The following is a 23,248-nucleotide window of genomic DNA, read 5'->3' as shown; positions in this document are numbered from 1 at the left end:
CATCAGATTAATCACACTAGAACACAGCCCAGGATCCTTGGTAGGCATAGTAACTTGGAGAGGAGATTGTCTTGAAGGGCTAGAAACTAGTGAGTGGTCGAAGAACTGGCGCACTGCATATTTGGGGATGGGCAACTCTCCTTAACTGAACCATGTCACTAGGGGGCGGGGGGAGGAGAACGTCACCACTCCACGGAGGATATTTGCTAGATCATATGGGAAGTTGCGGAACTGTATCCTTGTGCTATAGTAAACTGCCTCCAGCTGGAGGTAGGAATGTTCGTGTACCTATCTGGGCAAGGGGGAGAGGGGAGATGCATCCCAAGTTTATGTGGTTTATGTGATACCTTTTATGTTGTATTGTTTTCTGTACTGGTAAGTTTGTGGCAGGTTGTTGCCCACAACGTGTGGCTTATTATAAGATGTATTATATAAAACAAAATAAAAAAATAATTTTCAAAAAACAAAAAAACTTACTTGTATTCAGTCTTAAAAAAAAAAAAAAAATGGTGTTAGTGCAACCCTACTGTCTCCCTTTATTTTGTAAAGCACTGCACTATATAAATCCTATATAATAATGTTAATAATAAAAATAAAAGCAATGTGTAAATTGTTTTCACTATATAAAAGGACCCGTAAGTAATAAAGACGAACATTCTGTAAAATGGGTTCTATCCAATAAATGCTTATTTATTTTTCCCTTGGCTATTTTATAATGGATCTTGCCGAGAGAAATAAGCAATTATTTTAGGGTGCTGTTCTGAGCACAAATATGGGGGCATCTATTTGTAAAGGGGATGTAGTAGCAAAGATCTCTAGCAGCTTCATATTGTATGTTTCCTGAAGCATGTCACCCATCTTCAATAAGCCCTATAGCATGTTCACAGTCTGACCATCTTCTGCAGTTCCTGATTAGCTCTAGTAGAATGCCTGTGATCCTAGACCATTTCTTGTTGAGTGTATGCTGGTTCTGCTGGGTTACTTTACCCTTGCCTTCATTAAATATTATTGTGTGGCCCTTTGGTGAAGTCAGGGGCCACACTTGAGGACCCGTTTTGAGAAAGTTCACCACTGCTGATACAGACCACCATGACAATACAGATGTCACTGCTTTATGAAACGATTCCAAGGAGCAAATTATGGTCCCTGCGTCTCTCGGCGCGGCAGACAATTATCCACAAGGAGGGATCCGTGTCTGTGTCATTATCCCTAAGTGAACAGGTCTTCAGAAACAAAACACATTCCTTTGCTAATGACTTGCACAATCCAGCAGCAGCCCGGCGAGAGGCAGCCAACTGTGTTACTGGGTTACAGCAACATCACTAAGGCAACGTGAGACTCGTCCCTGCATCCCTGTGATAGCATCTACAGCCTGCGATAGTGGCACATTGCACCGACCTTGGGAATAATCAGCTCAGTCTTCAGAGATCATGGTCTGCAGGAAGCGCAGTCTCTCTGTCTTATTACCATTATCAATCATATTCCGTGAAGCAATAAAGCAAGACAAATTAGTTTATGTAAGAACAGAGTGCTAGTGGAAAAATAAAAAGCGGATTTCTGATTTGTTGTTATGGTTTATTTTAAAGTACACCCCTAGGTGGCTGCTTATTTTTAAAAGATACATTTTTTATTTAATTTTTAACAGAGTGTATCTAAAAATGAAGAGGCCAAGGTGCAGGGTCCAAAGAATCACCCAGTGTTCACCAGAGCATCCAGCAAAGGATGATGGGTTACTGTCACAAAGGTAGTAGACCCTCTGTGTCACCAATGAACCTATTTCTCAAACTGATGCCAGTGACAGTGCACTATTCCTCGCACTGACACCATCAATGGGGCACTATTCATCCAACTGACACCAATAATAGGGCACTATTCTTTCATCAAAAATCAATGATGGGATATAATTTACGGGCACTGACGCCAGGGATGTTTTTTTCTACTCCCACTAGCCACAGTCTGGCTCCCCTAAAGCCCGAAGGACAGTAAGTTAGCCCTTTGTTTAGTAAATTTGGAGAACCCTGGTTTAAAGAATCACCTAGTGTCTACCAGAGCACTCCAAGGGATGATCAGTTGCTGTTACAGAGGTAGCAGACACTATCGCCAGGAGAATGAAGGCCCTAAAGAAGGTCAAGGTGCAGGGTCTAAGGAATTGTCCAGTGTCCCACCAGAGCACCCTGTAAGGTATAATAGGCTACTGTCATAAAGGCAGGCGAATATGAGCCCAAAAAAGGGCAGAGGTACAGGGTCTAAGGAATTGTCTGGTGTTCACTAGAGCAAGCCGCAAGGGGTGATGGGCTACGGTCACAAAAGTGGTGTACCTACATGTTGCCAAATTAAGGTAGGCCCTAAAGAGGTCCGAGTTGCAAGGTTTAAGGAATTGCTTGGTGTACACAACAGCTCCCCTCAAGGGTTGATGGGCTATGGTCACAAAATAATGGATCCACTGTGTTGCCAAATGAATATACGCCCTAAAGAGAGCTGAGTGCCTTGTATTTCACCAGAGCACCCCACAAGGGATGATAGGCTATTGTCACAGAGGTAGTAGTCCTCCTGTATTGCCAACTGAATGAAGACCCTAAAGGGGGCCAAGCTACAGGGTCTAAGGAATCATCCAGTGTTCACCAGAGCTCCCCACAAAAGATAATGGGCTACTCTCAGAGGTAGGCAACCTTTGAGAGGCAGAGATCTACCTGAACAACATGAAAAAGAGATCAAACTCTTATTTTTAAAAAAAAAATTAAACTAAATATTAAGGAAAACGTAGAAAAAAAATGTAATAAAACAAATGGCATGGTAAAAACAAACTTAAACTACCTTAAAAATAGACAGTGTCAATCAGTAGGACAGTGGACGGTGTATGGATTCAGTGTCAATAGGCAGAGGTTGGTGTCAGTAGGGCAGTGGACAGTTACAGGATTTTTTTCTTTATAGTGTAATTTATGTTTTACAATTGTATTTATTTTTTTCGTTTTTATAATTTTATTTTTTAATTATTCTTTTCTTTCAATATCATTTTTCATTTTTTCACAATTTTTATTAGGATCCAAGTTTCGGGGCTTTGGTGAAATATCAGGGGTTTTAACAGACACCTGATATCTCAGTTTTGAGACAAAGAAAGGGACTGAGTACATATTTACCAGCTTCTTCCATGCTCTCCATCCTGAAACATCCCCTGCAGCAGCTGGTGGGAGAGGAGGGAAGCTGGCAGGGCTGCAGGGAGAGCAGGGGGGACACAGGAAGCACACAGGGAGCCAGGGACCTGAAAGAGAAGGAACAGGGACAGGAGGGGTGGCATTTACCGCTACTGATCCCCTTTCCTCCTGCAGCTGCTGAATGCTGGTGGGAGAGAAAAGAGGAGTGGTGGCTTTCAGCAGCTAAAGAAAGGGGAATAATAGCAGTAAATGGTGCCCTCACCGCCCCTCCTGTCCAAGTTCTGAGGGTCGGCAAGGAAGGGTTGTGGTATACCCCTCACCTACCCGCAATCGAGGAGTTGCCGACCCCCATAGTGGTCAGGCACAGGGTCTAGGGTAACCAACCAGTGGAGCATCCTGCAAGGGACTATGAGCTACTGTCAAAGGTTGTAGACCTGTGATATCCAGCACTTACAGGATGTCCTCAGTCTTCCAGGGTAAAAACATTTTGTGATGAAAATGATGTATTGTGGGCGACAAGTGCCAGACTGAAGGCGAGTAATACAGCCAGAGTGTTTTTTTTTTTCTACCTTTTCCTTTTTTAAACTTAAATTGGCCCCCGAGTTGAACTTTTATTGCATTCTTGATACATTCCAGTCTTAGTTTTTAAAAGGAAAAGAGGTAGCTGTAATCTGGCAGTAGTCTCTTCCACTTGATGTAGTGTAAAAATCAATAATAAGCAAATGCGAAAATGCCTCTGAGAAAACACAAATCTGTCCAGAGTCACTAAAAGCAAAATAGTCATTCTGGACTGGCCTATCGCTCTTTATCTGTCATCAATATTCAAGATTTCCAGTTTCCATAGTAACATTATGTGCTTACTGAGCACCTTGAGGTTCCAATCACTAAATGTGGTGGGCGGAGCTTAGATTAAAAAAAATAAAAACAGTAAAATCATTATGGTTAAAGACACAAGCAGTGTCCCCCTAACCTGTCCTACTCTGTAGTCGTTTAGTCCTTGTAAAGACACTCAAAATGCCACAAAATATCTCTTTAATGGGTTTGTAACCCTACATTAATCACTGCCAGCCCCCCTATTCTAAGCTGCCATCCTGCACTGTGTAATTGTTTGTTAAAATCGATGCATCCAAATACCATTTTGTAATGCATCTTCAGGTCGGTCACCTGACTCCTGGACGCTCTCCTACTCCAATCCAGGGCTCCAGACATATGACCGCCGTGCTAGCCGCTCTGCCCCTCCCGCTGTAGCCCTGGATCAGAGTAGGAGAGCGTCTGGGAGTCATGTGACCGGCCTAAAGATACAACACAAAAAGGTACAGTGTGGGGGAAAAAAAGTATTTGACCCCCTGCTGATTTTGTACGTTTGCCCACTGACAAAGAAATGACCAGTCTATAATTTTAATGATGGTCATTTTAACAGCGAGAGACAAAAACAAAAAAAATAATGCATTAAAAAAAATATATAAATTGATTAGCATTTTAAAAAGGAGATCGTTTGGCTGGGCTTCTCCTATGGGTCACAGGAGTGCAATTTGTTTTGCACTCCTATAACCCGTTTTCAGCAGAGAGCGGGCCGAAGTCCATGCTCTGCCGTTGTCACAGAAATTAGTCCAGGCACCACGCCATCCCGACAATGGAAGTCTGGATCCGCCAGGTGCCTGGACTGACACCCGACTCAAATTCTCAGCGAGCCTCTGAGAGCCTGAGATGGCCACTGCCCACCCCTCCACATCTCAGCAATCAAGTGAGCGAGGAGCAACAGAGCAGAGAGCTGCTGATTGACAGTCAGCAGCTCACTGCATGGGGAGCTGTGAGGACCGAACCATCGTCCGTGTTCGATCGCTCGGTTCTCAATACCGATGCTGCAGCCACCGAAGTAATTATGATACTGAAAAAAAAAAAAAATATTCCTTTACTTCTCTTTTAATGAGTATTTGATCCCCTATCAATCAGCAAGATTTCTGGTTCCCAGGTGTCTTCTATACAGGTAACAAACAGAGATTAGGAGCACTCTCTTGAAGGGAGTGCTCCTAATCTCAGCTAGTTACCTGTATAAAAGACACCTGTCCACAGAAGCAATACATCAATCAGATTCCAATCTCTCCACCATGGCCAAGACCAAAGAGCTGTCCAAGGATGTCAGAGACAAAATTGTAGACCTGGGAGCCTTGCAAGGCTGGAATGGGCTACAAGACCATCGCAAACAGCTTGGTGAGAGGGTGACAACAGTTGGTGCCATTATTCGCAAATGGAAGAAACTCAAAATAACTGTCAAATCTCCCTCGGTCTGGGGCTCCATGCAAGATCTCACGTAGTGGAGTTTCAATGTTCGTGAGAACGGTGAGGAATCAGCCCAGAACTACACAGGAGAATCTTGTCAATGATCTCAAGGCAGATGGGACCATAGTCACTGAGAAGGACTGAAATCCTGCAACGCCCGGAAGGTCTCCCTGCTCAAGAAAGCACATGCACAGGCCTGCCTGAAGTTTGCTAATGAACATCTGAATGATTCAGAGAAGAACTGGGTGAAAGTGTTGTGGTCAGGTCAGACCAAAATCAAGCTCTTTGGCCTCAATACAACTCATTGTGTTTGGAGAACACCATTCCACTGTCAAACATAGGAGGTGGAAACATTATCCTTTGGGGGCGTTTTTCTGCCAAGGGGACAGGACAACTTCATCGCATAAAAGGGACAATGGACAGGGCCATGTCCGGTCAAATCTTGGGTGACAACCTCCTCCCCTCAGCCAGAGCATTGAAAACGGGTCATGGATGAGTATTCCAGCAAGACAATGACCTAAAACACACAGTCAAGGCAACAAAGGAGTGACTCAAAAAGAAGCACATTAAGGTCCTGGAGTGGCCTAGCCAGTCTCCAGACCTTAATCCCATAGAGAATATCTAGTGGGAGCGGAAGGTTCGAGTTACCAGACATCAGCCTTGAAACCTTAATGACGGTTCAAAATCCCTCCTGAGATATGTTCAAACCTGGTGGTCAACTACAAGAAACGTCTGACCTCTGATTGCCAACAAGGGTTTTGTCACAAAGTACCAAGTCATGTTTTGCGAAGGGATCAAATATTTATTTCACTCATTAAAATGCAAATCAATTTATAACTTTTTTGAAATGCATTTTTCTGGACATTTCTGTTGTTGTTCGGTCTCCCACTGTTAAAATAAACCTACCATTAATATTATAGACTGATCAAACATACAAAAATCAGCAGGGAATCAAATACTTTTTTCCCTCACCGTATTTAGTGGCTTTGTTTTTAACAAACAAACAATTACACAGTGCAGGATGGCAGGTAAAAAGAGCAGAAAAGGTGGGGTGGAGGCAGAGACACAGACTTCCGAGCTGACAGGCAGGGAGGGAAGGGGGGAGAGGATGAGGGAGAGCAGAGCTGCTGCTGACAGAGGCACAGAAACTGACCACGATGTGTCAGGGCACAGCAGTCATGATAAACCGAGGTCAGTTTACAGGGGGAGGGCAGACACTGCCAGAATCAGCCAGGTTTTTTACAGCTTCCAGAGGGGCAGGTTAGACAGCGCAAGCACTGTGCTGTTTAACCTGCTATAAGGGAACAGGATTTATATTTTTAGGGTTACTAACGCTTTAATTTCCCTTTCCTGCTGTGAACAAGTAAACTGCAGCCTCATGTGATCTATGCACATATTTGCCAGCACACCACGGATCTTCAAATGTTGTCCAAAGCTTTTACTGTAGAAAGATAACATCAAGAGAACATGTGCAATGTTTCTGAGCTGCGCAGGACCCCTTCATCAGGCATATAAAGCCTAGGCAAAAGTTCACATGGTCTAACAAATGAGCACTGTGGGTGTTTCACATCATCAGATTTTGCAGAGAGTCTTCTGCTTTCAAAACAGTTAAGTGCGGTCAATTAGATTTGCATTAAATCAGCAAAAGTAATTTAAGAAACTAACTGTATAAAATAAGGAGCAAATAAAACTGACCCCATATACATTTAAAAAAGTTACAAACTATAAATTGTGACCCAGGGCAAGATTTACTAAGATCGATGCACACAGAATCTGGTGCAGCCCTGCATAGTAACCAATCAGCGTCTAACTTCAGCTAGCTCAATTAAGCTTTGACAAGGAGTCTGTGTTCACACTGGTGCGATGCCAGACATTGCATGGGATTTGCACCGCATTGCTGTGCACATCACATACGATGTCTGTGCGATGCAAATTCAGCCATTATGTTTGTATGGCTGAAATTGCATCGCATTCCCACTAAAATAGTGCAGGACCCTTTTTTATGTCTGCACTGGAATCAGATCGCATGGAGGGTTCAGACCCATGCGATTCCATTCCATCCCACAGTTTGCACTGCATTCTACAAACTGATTTGGGAGTGTCATTAACTTTATATTGACACTCACAGCTGTTCGCAGAGAAGGATGTGAACTGTCTGCGATTCAGTTGCGATGCGGGAGCCTGCACAGGAATCTCTGTGGTTCCCACATCACACTAGTGGGAGCCGAGCCTGGCCCTGGGACAGCACACTTTAAAGTTGAAAAAACATTACTGCCAGCCCTTTCTCATATACTGCTCCTCCTGTGTCATTCTCAATGTAAATGAATGCCTCTAAATACCTCAACTAACGCGCCTTTTGCTGGCCGCTCTTCTTCTCCCACTCCGCCTCCCCCTCGAGTGTAGCTTTTGATTGGAGGAGACCGTCAATGAAACAGCAGAGGAGAGCAGTCACATGACTGGGTCCATGAGAGAGCGGCGTCAATTGAGGTATTTAGATGCTTTGATTTACAATGAGAATGACACAGGAAGAACGGTGTACGAGAAGGGGTTGACGGTGATGTTTTTACTTGTTGTCCCAGGAGACTATGAGTCTCCTGGGAGTGCAGGGGTGCTGTGTGATGTGCAGAAAAAGAGGTCCGTGTACTATGCAGGGGGGGGATCCGTGTACTGTGCAGGGAGGGGGGGGGTCCGTGTACTGTGCAGGGAGGGGGGGGGGTCCGTGTAGTGTGCAGGGAGGGGGGGGGGGGGGTCCGTGTAGTGTGCAAGGGGGGGGGGGGGTCCGTGTACTGTGCAAGGGGGGTCCGTGTACTGTGCAAAGGGGGGGGGGGGTCCGTGTACTGTGCAAGGGGGGGGTCCGTGTACTGTGCAGGGGGGTCCATGGAAAGTTTTTTCTTGAAACTTTGCTCTTAAAGTTGGGGTGCGTGTTATACACCGATAAATACGGTATGTACGTATGAACACAGAAGATCAGCCACTCAGCCTGGATGCCATTCAGTAAATCCTTTGCATTTCTGTGTTCTCTTATTGGATAAGGTGTAGAGGAGGTCCTGCGGGAACGCATGGGAACAGAGTTCCTGTACTTTTTGCACAACAGGAACTCGGTTCCCGTTAGCAGCCGCGTCCTGCAAGACTTTGAAGTATGCGGGCTGTGTGGCAGGTGCTACACCAACAGCCACCTACACAGCTCACAACAGTGCCGCACACCAGGGGTGGACTGACCATTCAGGCATTGCCAGTAGGGGGCCCCATGACAGCTTCCTCTTCGATCTACCTGTCAATCACAGCTAGCTGATGGGTAGATCAGGTCCCTGCTGCTAAGAGATTGTATTTAGTCAGACCTCTCGTGATGTGCTCCTCCCCGCCGGCCCCTCTTGATTTTCTGTCTTCTCATCTCCCCCCCGAGTCTCCTGCATACTTGCTCTGTGTGTCTCGCTGAATCCCCCCCTCCTCTATCTTCAGTGCCATATGATGATGAGAGAACCCAGAGGAGGAGCACAGCTATTCTACTCACAGGACATGCCGGGAGAGAGGTGAGCTGAGGGAGGAACATCAGTTTGGGGTGGTAAGCTGACATCAGTGATTTCCAGCTCCCGGGGGCATTGGCCAGGTATAGCATATAGTAGGGTTGCACCAATACCGTTTTTCTTTTATCGGCATGTGCCAAACCTTGTGCTCAAGTACTCGCCGATACAGAATCCTTTGCGGTGCAATTTGTGCCCATATGAAATGAATGGGCTCAAATCACACTGCAAAGAATCACATGAGGTTTCCCACACCGCTACGTGTGAGCCCAGGCTGAAGTCAATATGACAAGCCTGGATTCACACAGAAGCAGTGAGGGAAACTGTGTGTGATTCGGACAATTCAAATCACATGTGATTATTCGCAGTGTGATTTGAGCCAGTTCATTTTGAATGGGCTCAAATTGCACCGCAAAAAGTATCGGTTTCAGATATTGGAGCATTTGCACGAGTACAACCATAGTATACACATATGTACATATATACAGTATAACTATAAAATATCCATAACTGGAATTCATCATTATGTTAAAGTTGAATTATTCTGAGGGGGGGGGGGGGTGGAGTTTCACGTTAAGTATCAACATGAAAGTGAAAGGAAAAGTGTGCGATGATGAATCATAAAGTCTGAGATAATGAAAGGAATAGTACACGGCCTCCCTACATGCTTCACAGGGCTTCCTAGACATCAGCAGAGCTTGTACTGGAGTATTTAAACAGCAGTACAATATCCTATTTTTAATTAGATCCTCAGATGGTACATCATAATGGTGGAGTATAATTACCGTGTGCTCGGAGCAATGCCTCTGCAGTGAACAGGGGGGCCTGCAGCATGTCAGCCGTTTCCACAATCAGCATGTCCTTCAGACGGCGCAGATCTTGCGGACGAAGTCCTTCATATGGCTTCAGGTGGAGAGATCACACAAAGACATTAAATGTCATTAAGCATACTTCATAAGAAAGGGGGAAAAAAAGGCAGCTTTAGCTTTGAGCAAATGTATCTGTACCTTGGACTTTGGATAATTAAATGACAATTCGCAATCTTGGTATAACAAAACATAGATGTTATTCAGGTTTTTGTTTTTAAAGGGAACCAATCATGATCTTGCTTATTAGGGATGCACCAATACCGTTTTTTGTTGTTGTTTTTTTTAAACGAAGAATACCGATACTTTGTGGTGCGATTTTCATCCATACAAAATGTATGGGTGCAAATCGCACTGCGAAGAACTGCATGCAATTTGAACAGGAATTCAGTGCAATTCCTGTGCGAAACGCATGCGATTTTTGCCATCGCTCCTGTGTGTAAACCCAATAAAGAAAGTGGAGCTCAGTGTAGAGCTGCACGATTCTGGCTAAAATGAGAATCACAATTTTTTTGCTTAGAGCAAGGATCACGATTCTTGCGGCGTAACATCATCTTTCACACTACACAAATAAAAATTGGGCTGTTTTAGTTGTTATACTTTAATGAATTAAAAAAAAAAAAAAAAACTGAAGGCAAAACTTTTTCTTTTTTTGTTTTGGACAGAGTGGAGATGGATTAGAACACCTGTCAGTTTACCATCATCATTGAAGGTGAAAGTAAAAGAAATTCACAACTTTTTGTGTTGTCCTTTTAAAAGCAAGAGAGAGGAAATCTTCCAATGGACACTAGTTCTGGTGGCCTGGGGGTCCCCAAGAATTCCCTTAATGTGCAGAGATTTCCTCTCACTTCCCGTTTGGCTTTGGGACAGAAAGTGAAGGGAAATCTCCGCAATGGGACATAGATCCCTTGCTCTATCCAAAATGGGAAAAAAAAGTTTTGCCTATAGTTCTACTTTAAAGTGCATTTTTCCCCAAAAAATGTAATTTGAAAGACCGCTGCGCAAATACCGTGTGACATAAAATATTGCAAAAAACACAATTTTATTCTCTAGGGTCTCTGCTAAAAAAATTGGATTTTTAAAACAGCTTACCTGTAAGATCCTTTTATTTGAAGTACATCACGGGACACAGAGCCATAGTAATTACTATGTGGTTATAGGCCACCTTCAGGTGATGGACACTGGCATGCCCTAAGACAAAAAGTCCACTCCCTATATAACCCCTCCCACTACTGGGAGTATCTCAGTTTTGTAGCAAAGCAATACATGTGAATACCAAAAGGAAGGGACCTCTGTGTCCCATGATGTACTTTAAAGAAAAGGATTTTAGAGGTAAGCTCTTTTAAAAATCCTATTTTCTTATCGTACATCATGGGACACAGGGGCATAGTAGTTACTATGTGGGATGTCCCATAGCAATGGCAACTGAAGGGAGGGAGACACAAGAAAAGTAGGGCACAAAGAGACTAGAGGACTTATACTGCAGCCTGCAGTACACTGCGCCCAAAGGCGATATCTTCATGACCTTTTACATCTATTTGATAGAATCTGGTAAATGTATGGACTGAAGACCAAGTTGTGGCCTTGCAGATTTGAGCCATGGAGGCTTGGTGATGCACTGCCGAGGAAGCACTAACGGCCCTGGTGGAGTTTGTTTTAATATGAAAAGGTGGAATCTTCTGCTTTAAACCATAAAGCGGAAGATTCCACCTCCAGCTTGAACAATCACTTGATAAATCCATTTAGAAATAGTAGACTTTGATGCTGCCTGTCCTCTCTTAGGACCTTCTGGCAACACAAAACATCTGTTTTACGAATCTGAGCGGTCACCTTAAAATAGACCTTTGACTGCTCTCACCACATCAAGAGAATGTAGTGACCTTTCTTCCACAGAATGAGGTTCTGGAAAAAATGAAGGCGGAACAATATCCTGGTTTAAATGAAAACCTGATACTACCTTTGGTAGGAAATTAGGATAAGGACACAATATAACCGTATCCTTATGAATAATCAAATATGGCTCTTTACAAGAAAGAGCAGCCAATTCTAATAATCTTCTTGCAGAAGAAATGGCAATCAGAAAAATGAATTTCCTTGTCAAAAGGACCAAGGGAATATCTTGTATCAGCTCAAAAGGCTGTTTCTGTAATGCTGACAGGACTAAATTCAATTCCCAAGGGTTCAGGGGAGACCTAACCGGAATATTAAACCACATTACCCCCTAAATAAAGCTACAAACCAGAGAGTGTGAAGCAAGTGGTCATTGAAAAAACACCGATAAGGCTGACACATGGCCTTTGATAGAACTGAAGGCCAGCTTAATTTCTAATCCTATCTGTAGAAATTCAAGGATCCTACCTATGACATATTTCCTGAGGTGCCAACCCCTGGATTCACACCAGGAGAGATATGCCTTCCAGACTCTAATATATGACTCAGGAGCTGGCATTAATCAAAGTAGAAACTACTGAACCTGACAGCCCACGGTCTTTCAGAATGTGGGTCTCAATAGCCAAACCCTTAAATTTAGCGTTTGTAAGGGAGGATGGAATACCAGGCCTTGCGAGAGAAGGTCTGGCCATGGTGGTAGGGTCCAAGGTCCCCTATCACCATCTTTACGATCTCTGCATACCAAGATCTCCTGGGCCACAAGAATCACCTCCTTCCCTTCCTGCTTGATCCTGGGAAGAAGGGAACGATAGATCAGCGAAAACTGATCCCACGGAAAAACTAAGGCATCTGTTCCGCATTCCAGCGGATCCTTTATCCTTGACACAAAATTGTCGATCTTTCTGTTGAACCTGAACGCAAACAGATCCACGTCCAGAATTCCCCATCTTTGACAGAAAGATGTTGGGGTGAAGAGACCATTCTCCCGGGAATAACTGTTGGGGACTCAAGTAGTCCGCCTGCCAATTCTCTATTCCTGGAATGAAGACTGCCCATAGGCAAGGAATTTTGTCTTCTGTCTAGGATAGGATATGAGTCACCTCTCTCTGAGCCGCACAACTCCTCGTGTCCCCTTGGTGATTGATATAGGCCACTATTGTGGCATTGTCGAATTGGATCCTGACCACACAATTCCGTAATCTGAGCATCCAGGCCTCCAGGGCCAGGCATGCTGCCTGAATCTCTAGAATATTGATGGGCAATGTAATTTCTGTTTTGGACCATTTTCCTTGGACAGATGCTTCTTCCAGGACTGCGCCCCAGCCCAGAAGGCCAACATCTGTTGCCACCACCTTCCAGGTAACTGGTAGAAGGACTTTCCCTTCTGAAGATTCTTGGATATCAACCACTAACTGAGGCTTTGACACACTTTGGGGGATAAACGCATTGGGAAGTCTAGAGCTTGGATCTTTTTGTTCCAAGTTGACAGGATACTCTTTTGCAGCAGTCTCAAATGAAACTGCGCATAAGGAAAGGCCTTGAATGAAGCTACCATCTTTCCCAACAATCTCATGCAAAGTCAAATAGAAGGATTCTTCTTTGCTTTGACCACCTGAATCAGTTCCCTTATGGAACGGATCTTTGCCTGGGGTAAGAACACCCTCTTCTGAACTGTGTCTATGATCAGGCCCAAGTACTACAATCTCCTTGATGGTTTTAAGCAAGATTTCTCTAGGTTGAGAATCCAACCTAGGTATTCCAGGTAGCTGACTGTGCTGACCAAACTCTGGTTTAGGTGGGCTACCGACTGATCTATCAAGAGTAATGCCCTGTACACACGGTCGGACTTTCCGTCGGAAAACGTGCGATCGAATCGTGTTGTCGGAAAATCCGATCGTGTGTGTGGGCTCCATCGGACTTTCTGACACACAAAGTTTGAGAGCAGGATCTAAAATTTTCTGACAACAAAATCCGAACGTTTAAATTCCGATGGACAAAATGCCATGCATGCTCAGAATAAATTACGAGACGAAAGCCATTGGCTACTGCCCTCTTTATAGTCCCGTCATACGCGGTTTACGTCACCTCGTTCTGAACGATCGGATTTTCCGACAACTTTGTGCAACCGTGTGTAGGCAAGAGAAGTTTGGGCCAAAATCAGAAAAAATACACACGGTCACGTGGTCAGACGGATTTTGTCGTGGGAATGTCTGACCGTGTGTACAGGGTATTGTCTAAATAAGTCAGAATTGTTATCCCTGAGCCTTTAACATGGCCAAAGGGGGGGGGGCAGAACCTTTGTAAACTTGTAAACACTTGAGGTGCAGTAGCTAGACCGAAAGGCAGAGCAACACACTGAAAATAAAGATTTTCTATTTTGAAGTGTAGAGATTTCTGGTGAACGGGGAAAATAGGTATATGTAGATAAGCATCCTTGATGTCGATTGACGCTAGCAGTTCTCCACCTTGTAGAATGGAGACCACTGATCGGATTGACTCCATGCAAAAAGAGTGGATATTCCCACATACTTGAGCAGGGGTTGCCCACAGAAATTTGAGAAGGTGTGGAACTGCTGGTTGGATGATAACACTACGGCAACGGATGTCGTGAATAACCCATAGTTTCTCGTTATGGTTATAGTATGATTATAGGTTGACCCAACTGCTCCTATGACACCTTATCCGATCATTATAATACTTAGCACTAATTCTCCTACAATACCCTCTCCCCACATTGGGTTATAGATAGACAAGGTTATGTTTGTGTTGACTTGCCCTGTTGCGGCCGGTTGCTGCATCAGAGGCAGAATGTATGTTATGTGATGTGCCTTTTGTGGCCTGTTGCCGCATTTGGAAGTTGGCCCCTGTGTGGGAAATGTTTGGCCCCTGCGTGGGCTATTCTGTATGCCAAAGAAAAACTCAATAAAAAAGATTTTACAAAAAAAAAAAAAAAAGAGTGGATATTAAAAATCCGACTTAGATCTTGAGATCTAAAATGGGTCTGACATCCTCATTTGGTTTTGGTACCGTGAAAGGTTTGAATAAAACCCTAACCCTTGCTCTTCCATGGGAACCGCTGATATCACTTTTTGAGATAAGAGACTATTCAAATCCAGAAAGAGACTTCTTTTTTCCTTGTTCTCTGGGAACGCTTGATCTGAGAAAACGAGGAGATGGGAACTCTTGAAACTCTAGTCTAACCTAGAGATATTGGGGAAGCCACCCATTTGTCTCAACACTGTTCCTGCCAGACCCTTGAGAACTGCAGAAGTCTTCCCCCCACTCGAGGGAGCGGGGGTGCCCCCTTCATAAGGAGGTTTTAGTATTTTGTTTAGCAGGCATTCTCTCCCAGGGTCTCTTTTGACCCAGAGGTATACCTCTTGAACTTGACAGTGGAGGCCGTAGTGACTGCCCGGAGGCAGATGCCCCTGGCACTGGAGAAGAATCTTCTCTAAAAGAAAAATGTTTAAACTTCTTCTTAACTGGTAAAAGTGAACTTTTTCCATTAGAAATTCTTTATCCAGATCGTCTCCAAACAACCATTCACCATTAAATGGAAAACTAGTCTAGAGCTTTTTGCATGGCGCTTCAGCTGACCAATTTTTAAACCATAGAATTCTATGCACATGTACCAGCCCGAGCATAAGCTGTGAGGTTTGGAGAATAGAATCTTTCATAGCGTCTACTGTAACACATAACGCCTCTGATAACCCGGCCAAATCCTGGGCCTGTTTATCGGTTATAATCTTGAGCACCTCTTTAAACTGATCCTTTAAGGACGGACATACCCCGATCGTTGCCAGCACAGGCTGACCCACTGAACCTGCCAGAGAAATATTGTTTTTAAATAAGAATTCCAACTTCTTATCTGTTGGAGCCTTCATCATTTTCTACAGGACAAGTCAAGCTCTTGTTCACAGAGGATATAGCAGCGTCAATTTCTGGAATCTCCCATTTCTTATTAAACTCTTCCTCCATAGGATAAAGTGTTGAAAACTTTTTTGGATGAAAAAACTTTATCTGGGTGCTCCCACTCAGAATACATAAGCTTTTTCAGCAATGAATGGATAGGAAAAGCATGAATAGGTTGGGGAGGCTTTAGTGAACCCAAACAAGAAGTAGGCTCATCGACTGACTCCGCTACTGGCAGCAAAAATGTTGAGCGGACCAATTGAGAGATTGTACCAACAACCTTTCCTGTGAACCTGATCCATCCATATTAGACTCTTCAGAAGAGGAAGCCTCTTCCTGGTCCCCTGAGAGAAAAAAGTGTCATCTCTCGCCCCCTGTTCCTCAGTTTGAGGGTCCTGAGTAAAGGACGGTGACCTATTATGCTTAGTCCCACTCTGGAATGCGATTAAGGTATCAATTTTTTGTTCCAAGCCTAAAATGGTTGAGGAAAAAACCTCTTCAGTAATATATACAGGGACAGCAGCCCTAAAAGCAGCACCCGACGTACCTGATGGCTCACTCTGACCGGCCAAAACACTCTCAGAGGAGGATGCCATTTTCTTAGAGATGGTTTTAGGCTTCCTAGTGGCTGTAGAATTCTTTCTAGAGCCCTTTTTTGAGGTGCTTTTACCCCCTTACGACCATAGCCCAATGCACAAAGTAGAGGTACTACCAGAAGGAACACATCCACTGCTTGAGCAATAGTCCAGCCCTGCTGCTGCTGTTAAGGCTCAGCCCAATGCAATAGTAAATGTGTCAAAAGAAATGCCTGTGTCACCAAACCTCTTTCATGCCCCTCTTGCTCTTGTGTCCCTACACAGCTTGCAGCAGTAACAAAGGTGCTTTTAAAAACATACTTTCCCACTCTGGACATTGGAGGACACCAATGCTGCACTAAGCCCCACCCCTCGTCCGTCGCCTATGGCCCCCCACCTCTCTTTTTTTTTAAAAGAGCTTTCCCATACGAGCGCAGGCCTCTGATCCTATGGGATCGAACAGTGAGGGGGAAAAAATGGAGAAGAGGGAACCTGGAAGCCATCGAGTAGGGTGGCGTGCTGTTCATTTTATTTATTTTTTGTTTTTCTCCTGGCACTTCTTCCTCTTGAAGAGGGGGAGAAAACGGCACAAGTGGGGGGCATCTGGTGGGGAGAAAACCCCCCCAGACTCACCGGAGGTCTGCTGCTGGCTGGAGGAAATGACTGTTCCGGACACATGAGAAGGTATGTGCTCTATACAGCCCCCAGTGGTGACACATAGGCATGACAACATTCACTAAATTAAAGGAGACATTCGTAAGAAAATTCAGTTTCTTAGAAAACTCCACTTACCTTTCCCGCCGCAGGGTTTTCTGTGGTAAAACCAACAGACCCAATCTTCCTCCCTCACGGTGGGTTCCGTTAACAAACCTTCAGGAGCTGGGGACCCTCAGGGAAACCCACAATCCTGGACCTGTAATAACACCACCGCCAGTAAAACTTTATGGCCTTAATACCAAAAGTACTGGATCCCGGGGTCGAGCTCTCTAAAAAGAGAAGCGTTTACAGGCAAAACCTTGTTTCTTCAGACATGAGGCCCGGGTACCATTCAATTCGGCCAAAAAGACACTTTGAATGGATCTGGCTGCATGGCTAGCCCCAGCAAGGATTACTCCAGTGGAGCTCATCACAGCACATCTTGACTCTCGTCACCAACACCTTAGACCAGGGGTCTCAAACTGGCGGCCCTCCAGCTATTGCTAAACTACAAGTCCCATGAGGCATTGCAAGGCTGACAGTTACAAGCATGGCTCCCACAGGCAGAGGCATGATGGGACTTGTAGTTTTGCAACAGCTGGAGGGCCGCCAGTTTGAGACCCCTGCCTTAGACACTAGTGAAAAAAACTGAGGTACTCCCATTAGTGTGGGGGGGGGGGGGGGGGGTTATATGGAGAGAGGACTTTTTGGGTATTGCAGGGTCCATCACCTGAAGGTGCCCTATAACCACATAGTAACTACTATGGTACTGTGTCCCGTGATCTACCAATATTATATATTTGGGGGTTCAAAGTAATTTTCTAGAAAAAAAATACAGATTTTAACTTGTAAGCAAGAAGTGTCAGAAAAAGGTTTATTCTTTAAGTGGTTAAACTGACCTCATTTGCAGACAGAAGTTCATACCTGATCTAAGAACGAAATTTTACTTTGTTTATAGTTATTGGCAATGTTGAGATAAACTTGGCAGGCTGCCTGGATTTTTTATTTATTTTTTGTCAGTTGTCAGAAGCGAGTACTTTCTGCACTTGTTACATAGAATCAGGAAATGCTGTTTTAAGATCAGGAGGGGGAGGAGAATCGTGATTTTGAGTCTTAACAATTAATCGTGCAGCAATGGAATGTTATTAACAACTCACAAAGTAAATATCTAATCAAATCCATATCTGCAGTGTCCCGGTCCCGCCGATGATTCCAAACCAAGGCCACTGGAGGTGCTTACAGGGCTGGAGGAGATGTCCGGTGGTCTGCCTCCAAGCTGATGTTACTTCGGCCTTATGCCTAAAGGGGTTCCCAGGATCTCTTCTCCAGCCTTGTGGCCACCTCCAGCGGCCGTGGTTTGCTATCATTTCATACCTCACTGACCGCTTGGGAAGCTGACAATCATTGTAGTAGTCGCAAATCCGTAACCAAAATACAGAACAGAAAGTAAAAATGTGAAAGTACACTGGAAAAGGCTTTCATTTAAATACTGAAATAACGCATTTGCAGAACATACACTAACTTTCCTTTACCAATATGTTTTTAACCTTTGTGTTGTACAGTAAAGATCAGGCTGTAATTTCTGCTCTGCCATTCCTATTATTTATTAAATTTAACAGAATGCCATCTAAATCAGTCCTGGAATAAAAGTCTATTATAACCTCTCCCGGCGCTCTGCAAGTTCTCCGTAAGCAGCCTGGCTGGCGGATTTTCCAAAATGAGCCCAATGATGTCTTCTTCCTTTCATGTGAGGAGTCAGACACTTCTGTGCTGCTGTCAGCAGATCATCATTAAGCCTATATTTTGCCGGTGGCAGCTTGTGACATAGATGCATAATTTGAGGCTTCGGCTTTATACCCTACATATTCCACATCCTGCATTTTCTAAATCACTATTGATTTCACATTTGATGGGGCGACGTCATCCCCACATCTGTCTTTAGTCCGCAACCCATACTTTGCGTCTGACCTGCGACCTTCAGCCAACACTAACAATATTTACTCAATTCATCTGTGCAATTCAGATAAGAAGAGAGTAAAATGATGTCCCTTTCAAAGTGGCCATTCCCTTCATTCAGAAAAGATGGGGAAGTCTGTAAACGCAGCTTGCTGCTTCCATTCAATGTTTCCTTTTCATTTACAAAGCGATTCAAAACGCAGCGGAATTTGCACAACCAGTGCCGTCGGGATAAGGCGTAACTACCGGAGATGTGGGAAGGTGGGGTGGTCCACTGTACCAGGGCCTGAAAGTTCATGGAGGATGCTTCCACTGGTGGCTTAGTGGTTAGCACTTCTGTCTCGCAGTACTGGGGTCCTCAGTTCAAGTCCTATTAGGACATCTGCATATAGTTTGCATGTTCACCCTGTGCTTGAGCGGCGTTTCCTCCGGGTACTCAGGCTTTTTCCCACACTCCAAAGGCTTGCCGGTAGGTAAATTGGCTCCTATCTCAAAAGTGTACCCTAGTATGATATTCTGCGGAGAACACCGTAGATGGCTGCCTCACCAAGCACCGCTGGAGATGTAAGAAAGTGGGGTGGGCCACTGAACCAGGGCTTGAAAGTTCACGGGGGATGCTTCCACCAGTGGCTTAATGCTTAGTACTTCTGTCTTGCAGTACTACTGGGGTCCTCAGTTCAAGTCCTATTAGGACATCTGCATGGAGTTTGCTGTGCTTGTGCAGATTTTCTTCCGGGTACTCAGGTTTTTCTCCACACTCCAAAAAGACCTGGTAGTAGGTTAATCCTCTCCCATCTCAAACATTGACCCTAGTAAGATATTCTACAGAGCACCCCGTAGATGGCTGCCTCACCATGCACCACAGGAGATGTGAGAAAGTGGGATGGGCAACTATACCAGGTCCTGGAAGTTGATGGATGATGCTTTCACCAGTAATCAAGTGGTTAACACGTCTGTCTTGCAGCACTGGGGCCCTGTAAAGTGGTTGTAAATCCTTACATATACCCAATGAAGTGACTGACCAGAGATGAAACAAATACACCTACAAAAGTTGTACCTGTTTATTCGCAGCGCTCTCTTCTCTACATCTGTGCAAAGTCCAGAATTTATAAAGCTTATTTGAGTGGTCAGAAAAAAAAAGGGGAGCTGAAATTGCACACTGCAGAGTTCAGTGAGGAGAGCTCTGAGAGCTGATTGGAGGGTAGGGACAGACCCCCCTTTACATAGCACACAGGAACAGAGTCGAGGCTGCCAATCAGCTGGAGCGCCCTCCCCTGTCACCTTTGTTGTCACTCATTCTGATAGCAGAGGAATGAGGCAGCAGACAGAAATGACACATGAGCGGTTGATTTACTAAAGGCAAATAGGCTGTGCACTTTGTAAAGTGCAGTCACACTCTCCATGTGCAGTTGCTCCCGAGCTTAAAAAAATGAGGTAAAGATTCACTTTGTAAAAAATACCCATTCATGTGTAAGGAAAATTAAAAAACAAAAAAACAAACAGCATTTTTGCTTGCACATGATTGGATGATGGAAGTCGGCAGAGCTTCTGCTCATTTATAAAATAAGGCTTTGCAGCAGCTGCACTTTGCAAGGTGCACAGCTTATTTCCCTTTAGTAAATCAACCCCTTAATGCTTTTAAGTGAGACAAGTACACACTATAGATCAGGGGTCAGCAATAGGGTTGACACTTTTTCTTCAAGCCAAATCCAAACACTTTAGTGGCCCACAGCAAAAACATTTTGCATACACACGGTCGCACAAAGTTTTCGGAAAATCCGATCGTTCAGAATGCGGTTCTGTTTCAGGATGGAGAGTAGGGGGGGGCTAATCAATATGTAAATTAATGGACCCTTCGTTTTATAAATGAACACCGTGAACACGCTCGTTCACTGCATTAAGTTATAAGTGAAGCATAGTAAAAACTGTGTTTACAATGCTTCAGTTTGTAAATTAACAAGAAGCAGCACAGAACACGTCCCATTTATTCCCTGTCCAGTGCAGCTGAGGCTGCAGAGAAAAGGCGTGTGTGTTTGAGCTTTGGGGTGCACAGCCTAATGTAATGGGCTGGGCACACCTATAATTGGTCCTAATTTAACAGCCATGCAGGTTCCTGAACACACGGTCTGCCTCCAAGAACACAAACTCGCACAAATGAGGCTGATGAATGAAGCTTGTTGTCCTTCCGAAACGAGTTCCCTAAAGCATACATATATACACACACACACACACACACACACACACACACACACACCCTCAGTGCTCTTACCAGGCTGTCCAACCTTCCCTGCACAGCAGTTTCCACCAGTGCAGTTTTAGCTCTCCTATCCAATGGCAGACACCAGCGGCCATGGTTCCTGCAGCTTTCGTCTCACCTACGGCTTTGCATCCTGCTCCCAGAGGCGGCTTTCCTCCCCGCATCTCCAGTGGATTCCTCTCCACCAAGCCTCCAGTGGCTCAATCCATCTTCCTGCAACCATGGACTTCTCCCACCATGACATGCTGGTCATTACTTCACCCATGTGAGTGCATAATCATACGGTTTTCACAAAAAAAATTTAATCAACTTATTACACTATATTGGGCTCCTTGGTGCCTGTCTCCTCTTCTATTCATTTGTTTTCGACCCACACAAATACAGCTGCCAAACTGGGACCAATGATTGTGTCCGTGCAGCTATTGCATTCCAATAGACACGAACAAGACCGCCTGCATGCGAATGCACAAATTACCTATGCATAGGCAAGGTCACATAGGCAAAGACGGTCCTTCGCATGGATTGGTGCATCTGTGTGAATGAGCCCTTAGACTGAAAGTATCATTGGGGCCAATGTTGATGGACTTTGAAGGCCCCAATGAAATTTGTTTTAGGTGCTTTGACCAATCAGAATTCATTGACAGGTGTAGCTGACCTGCTTCAGCTGCTTTTGCATCCCCAAAGACTCGTGGGTTGAGCCAGGCTTTTAATTTCTTAATAACTTACTCTCTCCCCACATTTATCAGAGTTTTTGACTGTTCCGGTCCCAGGGTTCTGGGCTGCTAGAGGCATCAAAAAACTGAAACATAGCTATACAAGTGGCTCCCTTCTTTGATTCCTTTAAGGAGAAAGTCGGGATTACAAATTGCGATTTCTTTAGATTCCTTCAGATTCATCATGCCTTCGCTACCAAATTTGGATCCACCCCCAGTACTTCTGCTTCGGTCCAACCTTGAATCCACATTAAGGGATGTCCCCCTCTGGTCAAACCTACTTCTACCATATACAAAGCTTTATTACCATCAGTCCACTTTGGTCTGGAGGATTTGTTCTCTAAGTGGCAGGGCGAGATCCCTGATCTGGATTCAGAAGACTGGGAAGATGCCTGGGAGTATCCTTTCTTACAACTCATCTCCATCAGAGATCGGTTGATACAATTTAAACTGATCCATAGGATCTATTTGTCACCCCAGAGATTATCCAAAATTTACCCGAATTCCTCCTCCAACAGTTGAAAATGTGGTATGGCAAATGCCAATTTTAACCATATGTTATGGTCCTGTCCCAGAGTTCAGCTCTTTTGGGCGGAGGTCACAAACTTCATTGAGATTATGACCATTATCCATGGTCCACTGAATGTGTCGATTTTCCTGCTGGGTCTGGTGGGCTCCTTGGCCCACCATCGAGCAACCAGAACACAAATAGGACTTCTACTATTCTATGCTAGAAAGGCTCTACTACATAAAATGGAAACAAACGGAGATACCTACTTTGAATACATGGAAATCGCTGATCAACTCAGCAGTGCCATTATACAAGGCCGCCTATCTCACCAGATGCTGCCCAGCTAAGTTTGACAAACTTTGGCACGTATGGTTAGAATCAGACAACACAAATGCAACACAATAGGCTCTGATCCCCTTGAATATTTACTTCAGTTAAAAGTCTTGTAGCAGTGAGGACCTAATCTTGCCACTATCTGAAGGTTCTCCTAGATGAGTTATACTCAACCTCAGCATCTTTTTCCTGAAGTGGTCATCTGAAGTACAGGTTCCATTTTCCTTCTCCTTACCTCTCTATTTTGACGACATGAGCACTTAAGTTATAGTGGTTTCTATAAAATAGTTTAAAATCTATAGGATTGTTATAATGTTTGTTATCTCAGCCGGGGTATGCCCAGAGGCCATATTATGTAATCCCTTTTCCACACAAAAACTCAATAAAAAGTATTAAAAAAAAAAAAACAGAGCCCCCACATTTGACTGAAGTATTTGAACAGTGTTTGTAAACACCATTCATAAACATGATACAGAAAAAAAAATGTAGCATTATTGCTACTTTATGTTTACTCGGTTTCATTCATTCATATAAATATTAAAAGGGTTACCTTTGGCATGCATATGCTGTCAGTTAAAGCAACCTT

The 23,248-nt window shown here is 44.2% G+C and overlaps 1 protein-coding gene across 1 annotated transcript in view; it reads right to left on the bottom strand.

The window, feature by feature from the left end:
• Positions 1 to 23,248, bottom strand: part of ANKIB1 (ankyrin repeat and IBR domain containing 1) — a 256,563-nt gene that overhangs the window by 108,525 nt on the left and 124,790 nt on the right. Inside the window, exon 5 of the mRNA XM_077490802.1 lies at positions 9,739 to 9,856. Coding sequence (XP_077346928.1) covers positions 9,739 to 9,856 — 118 coding nt within the window. The remainder of the gene's footprint in view (positions 1 to 9,738; positions 9,857 to 23,248) is intronic.

Source organism: Lithobates pipiens, unplaced genomic scaffold (assembly GCF_037356315.1).
Source record: "Lithobates pipiens isolate NorthernLeopardFrog02 unplaced genomic scaffold, aLitPip1_a1.2 Scaffold_19, whole genome shotgun sequence".
Lineage (NCBI taxonomy): Eukaryota > Metazoa > Chordata > Amphibia > Anura > Ranidae > Lithobates > Lithobates pipiens.
This window is presented reverse-complemented; position numbering and strand designations above follow the sequence as displayed.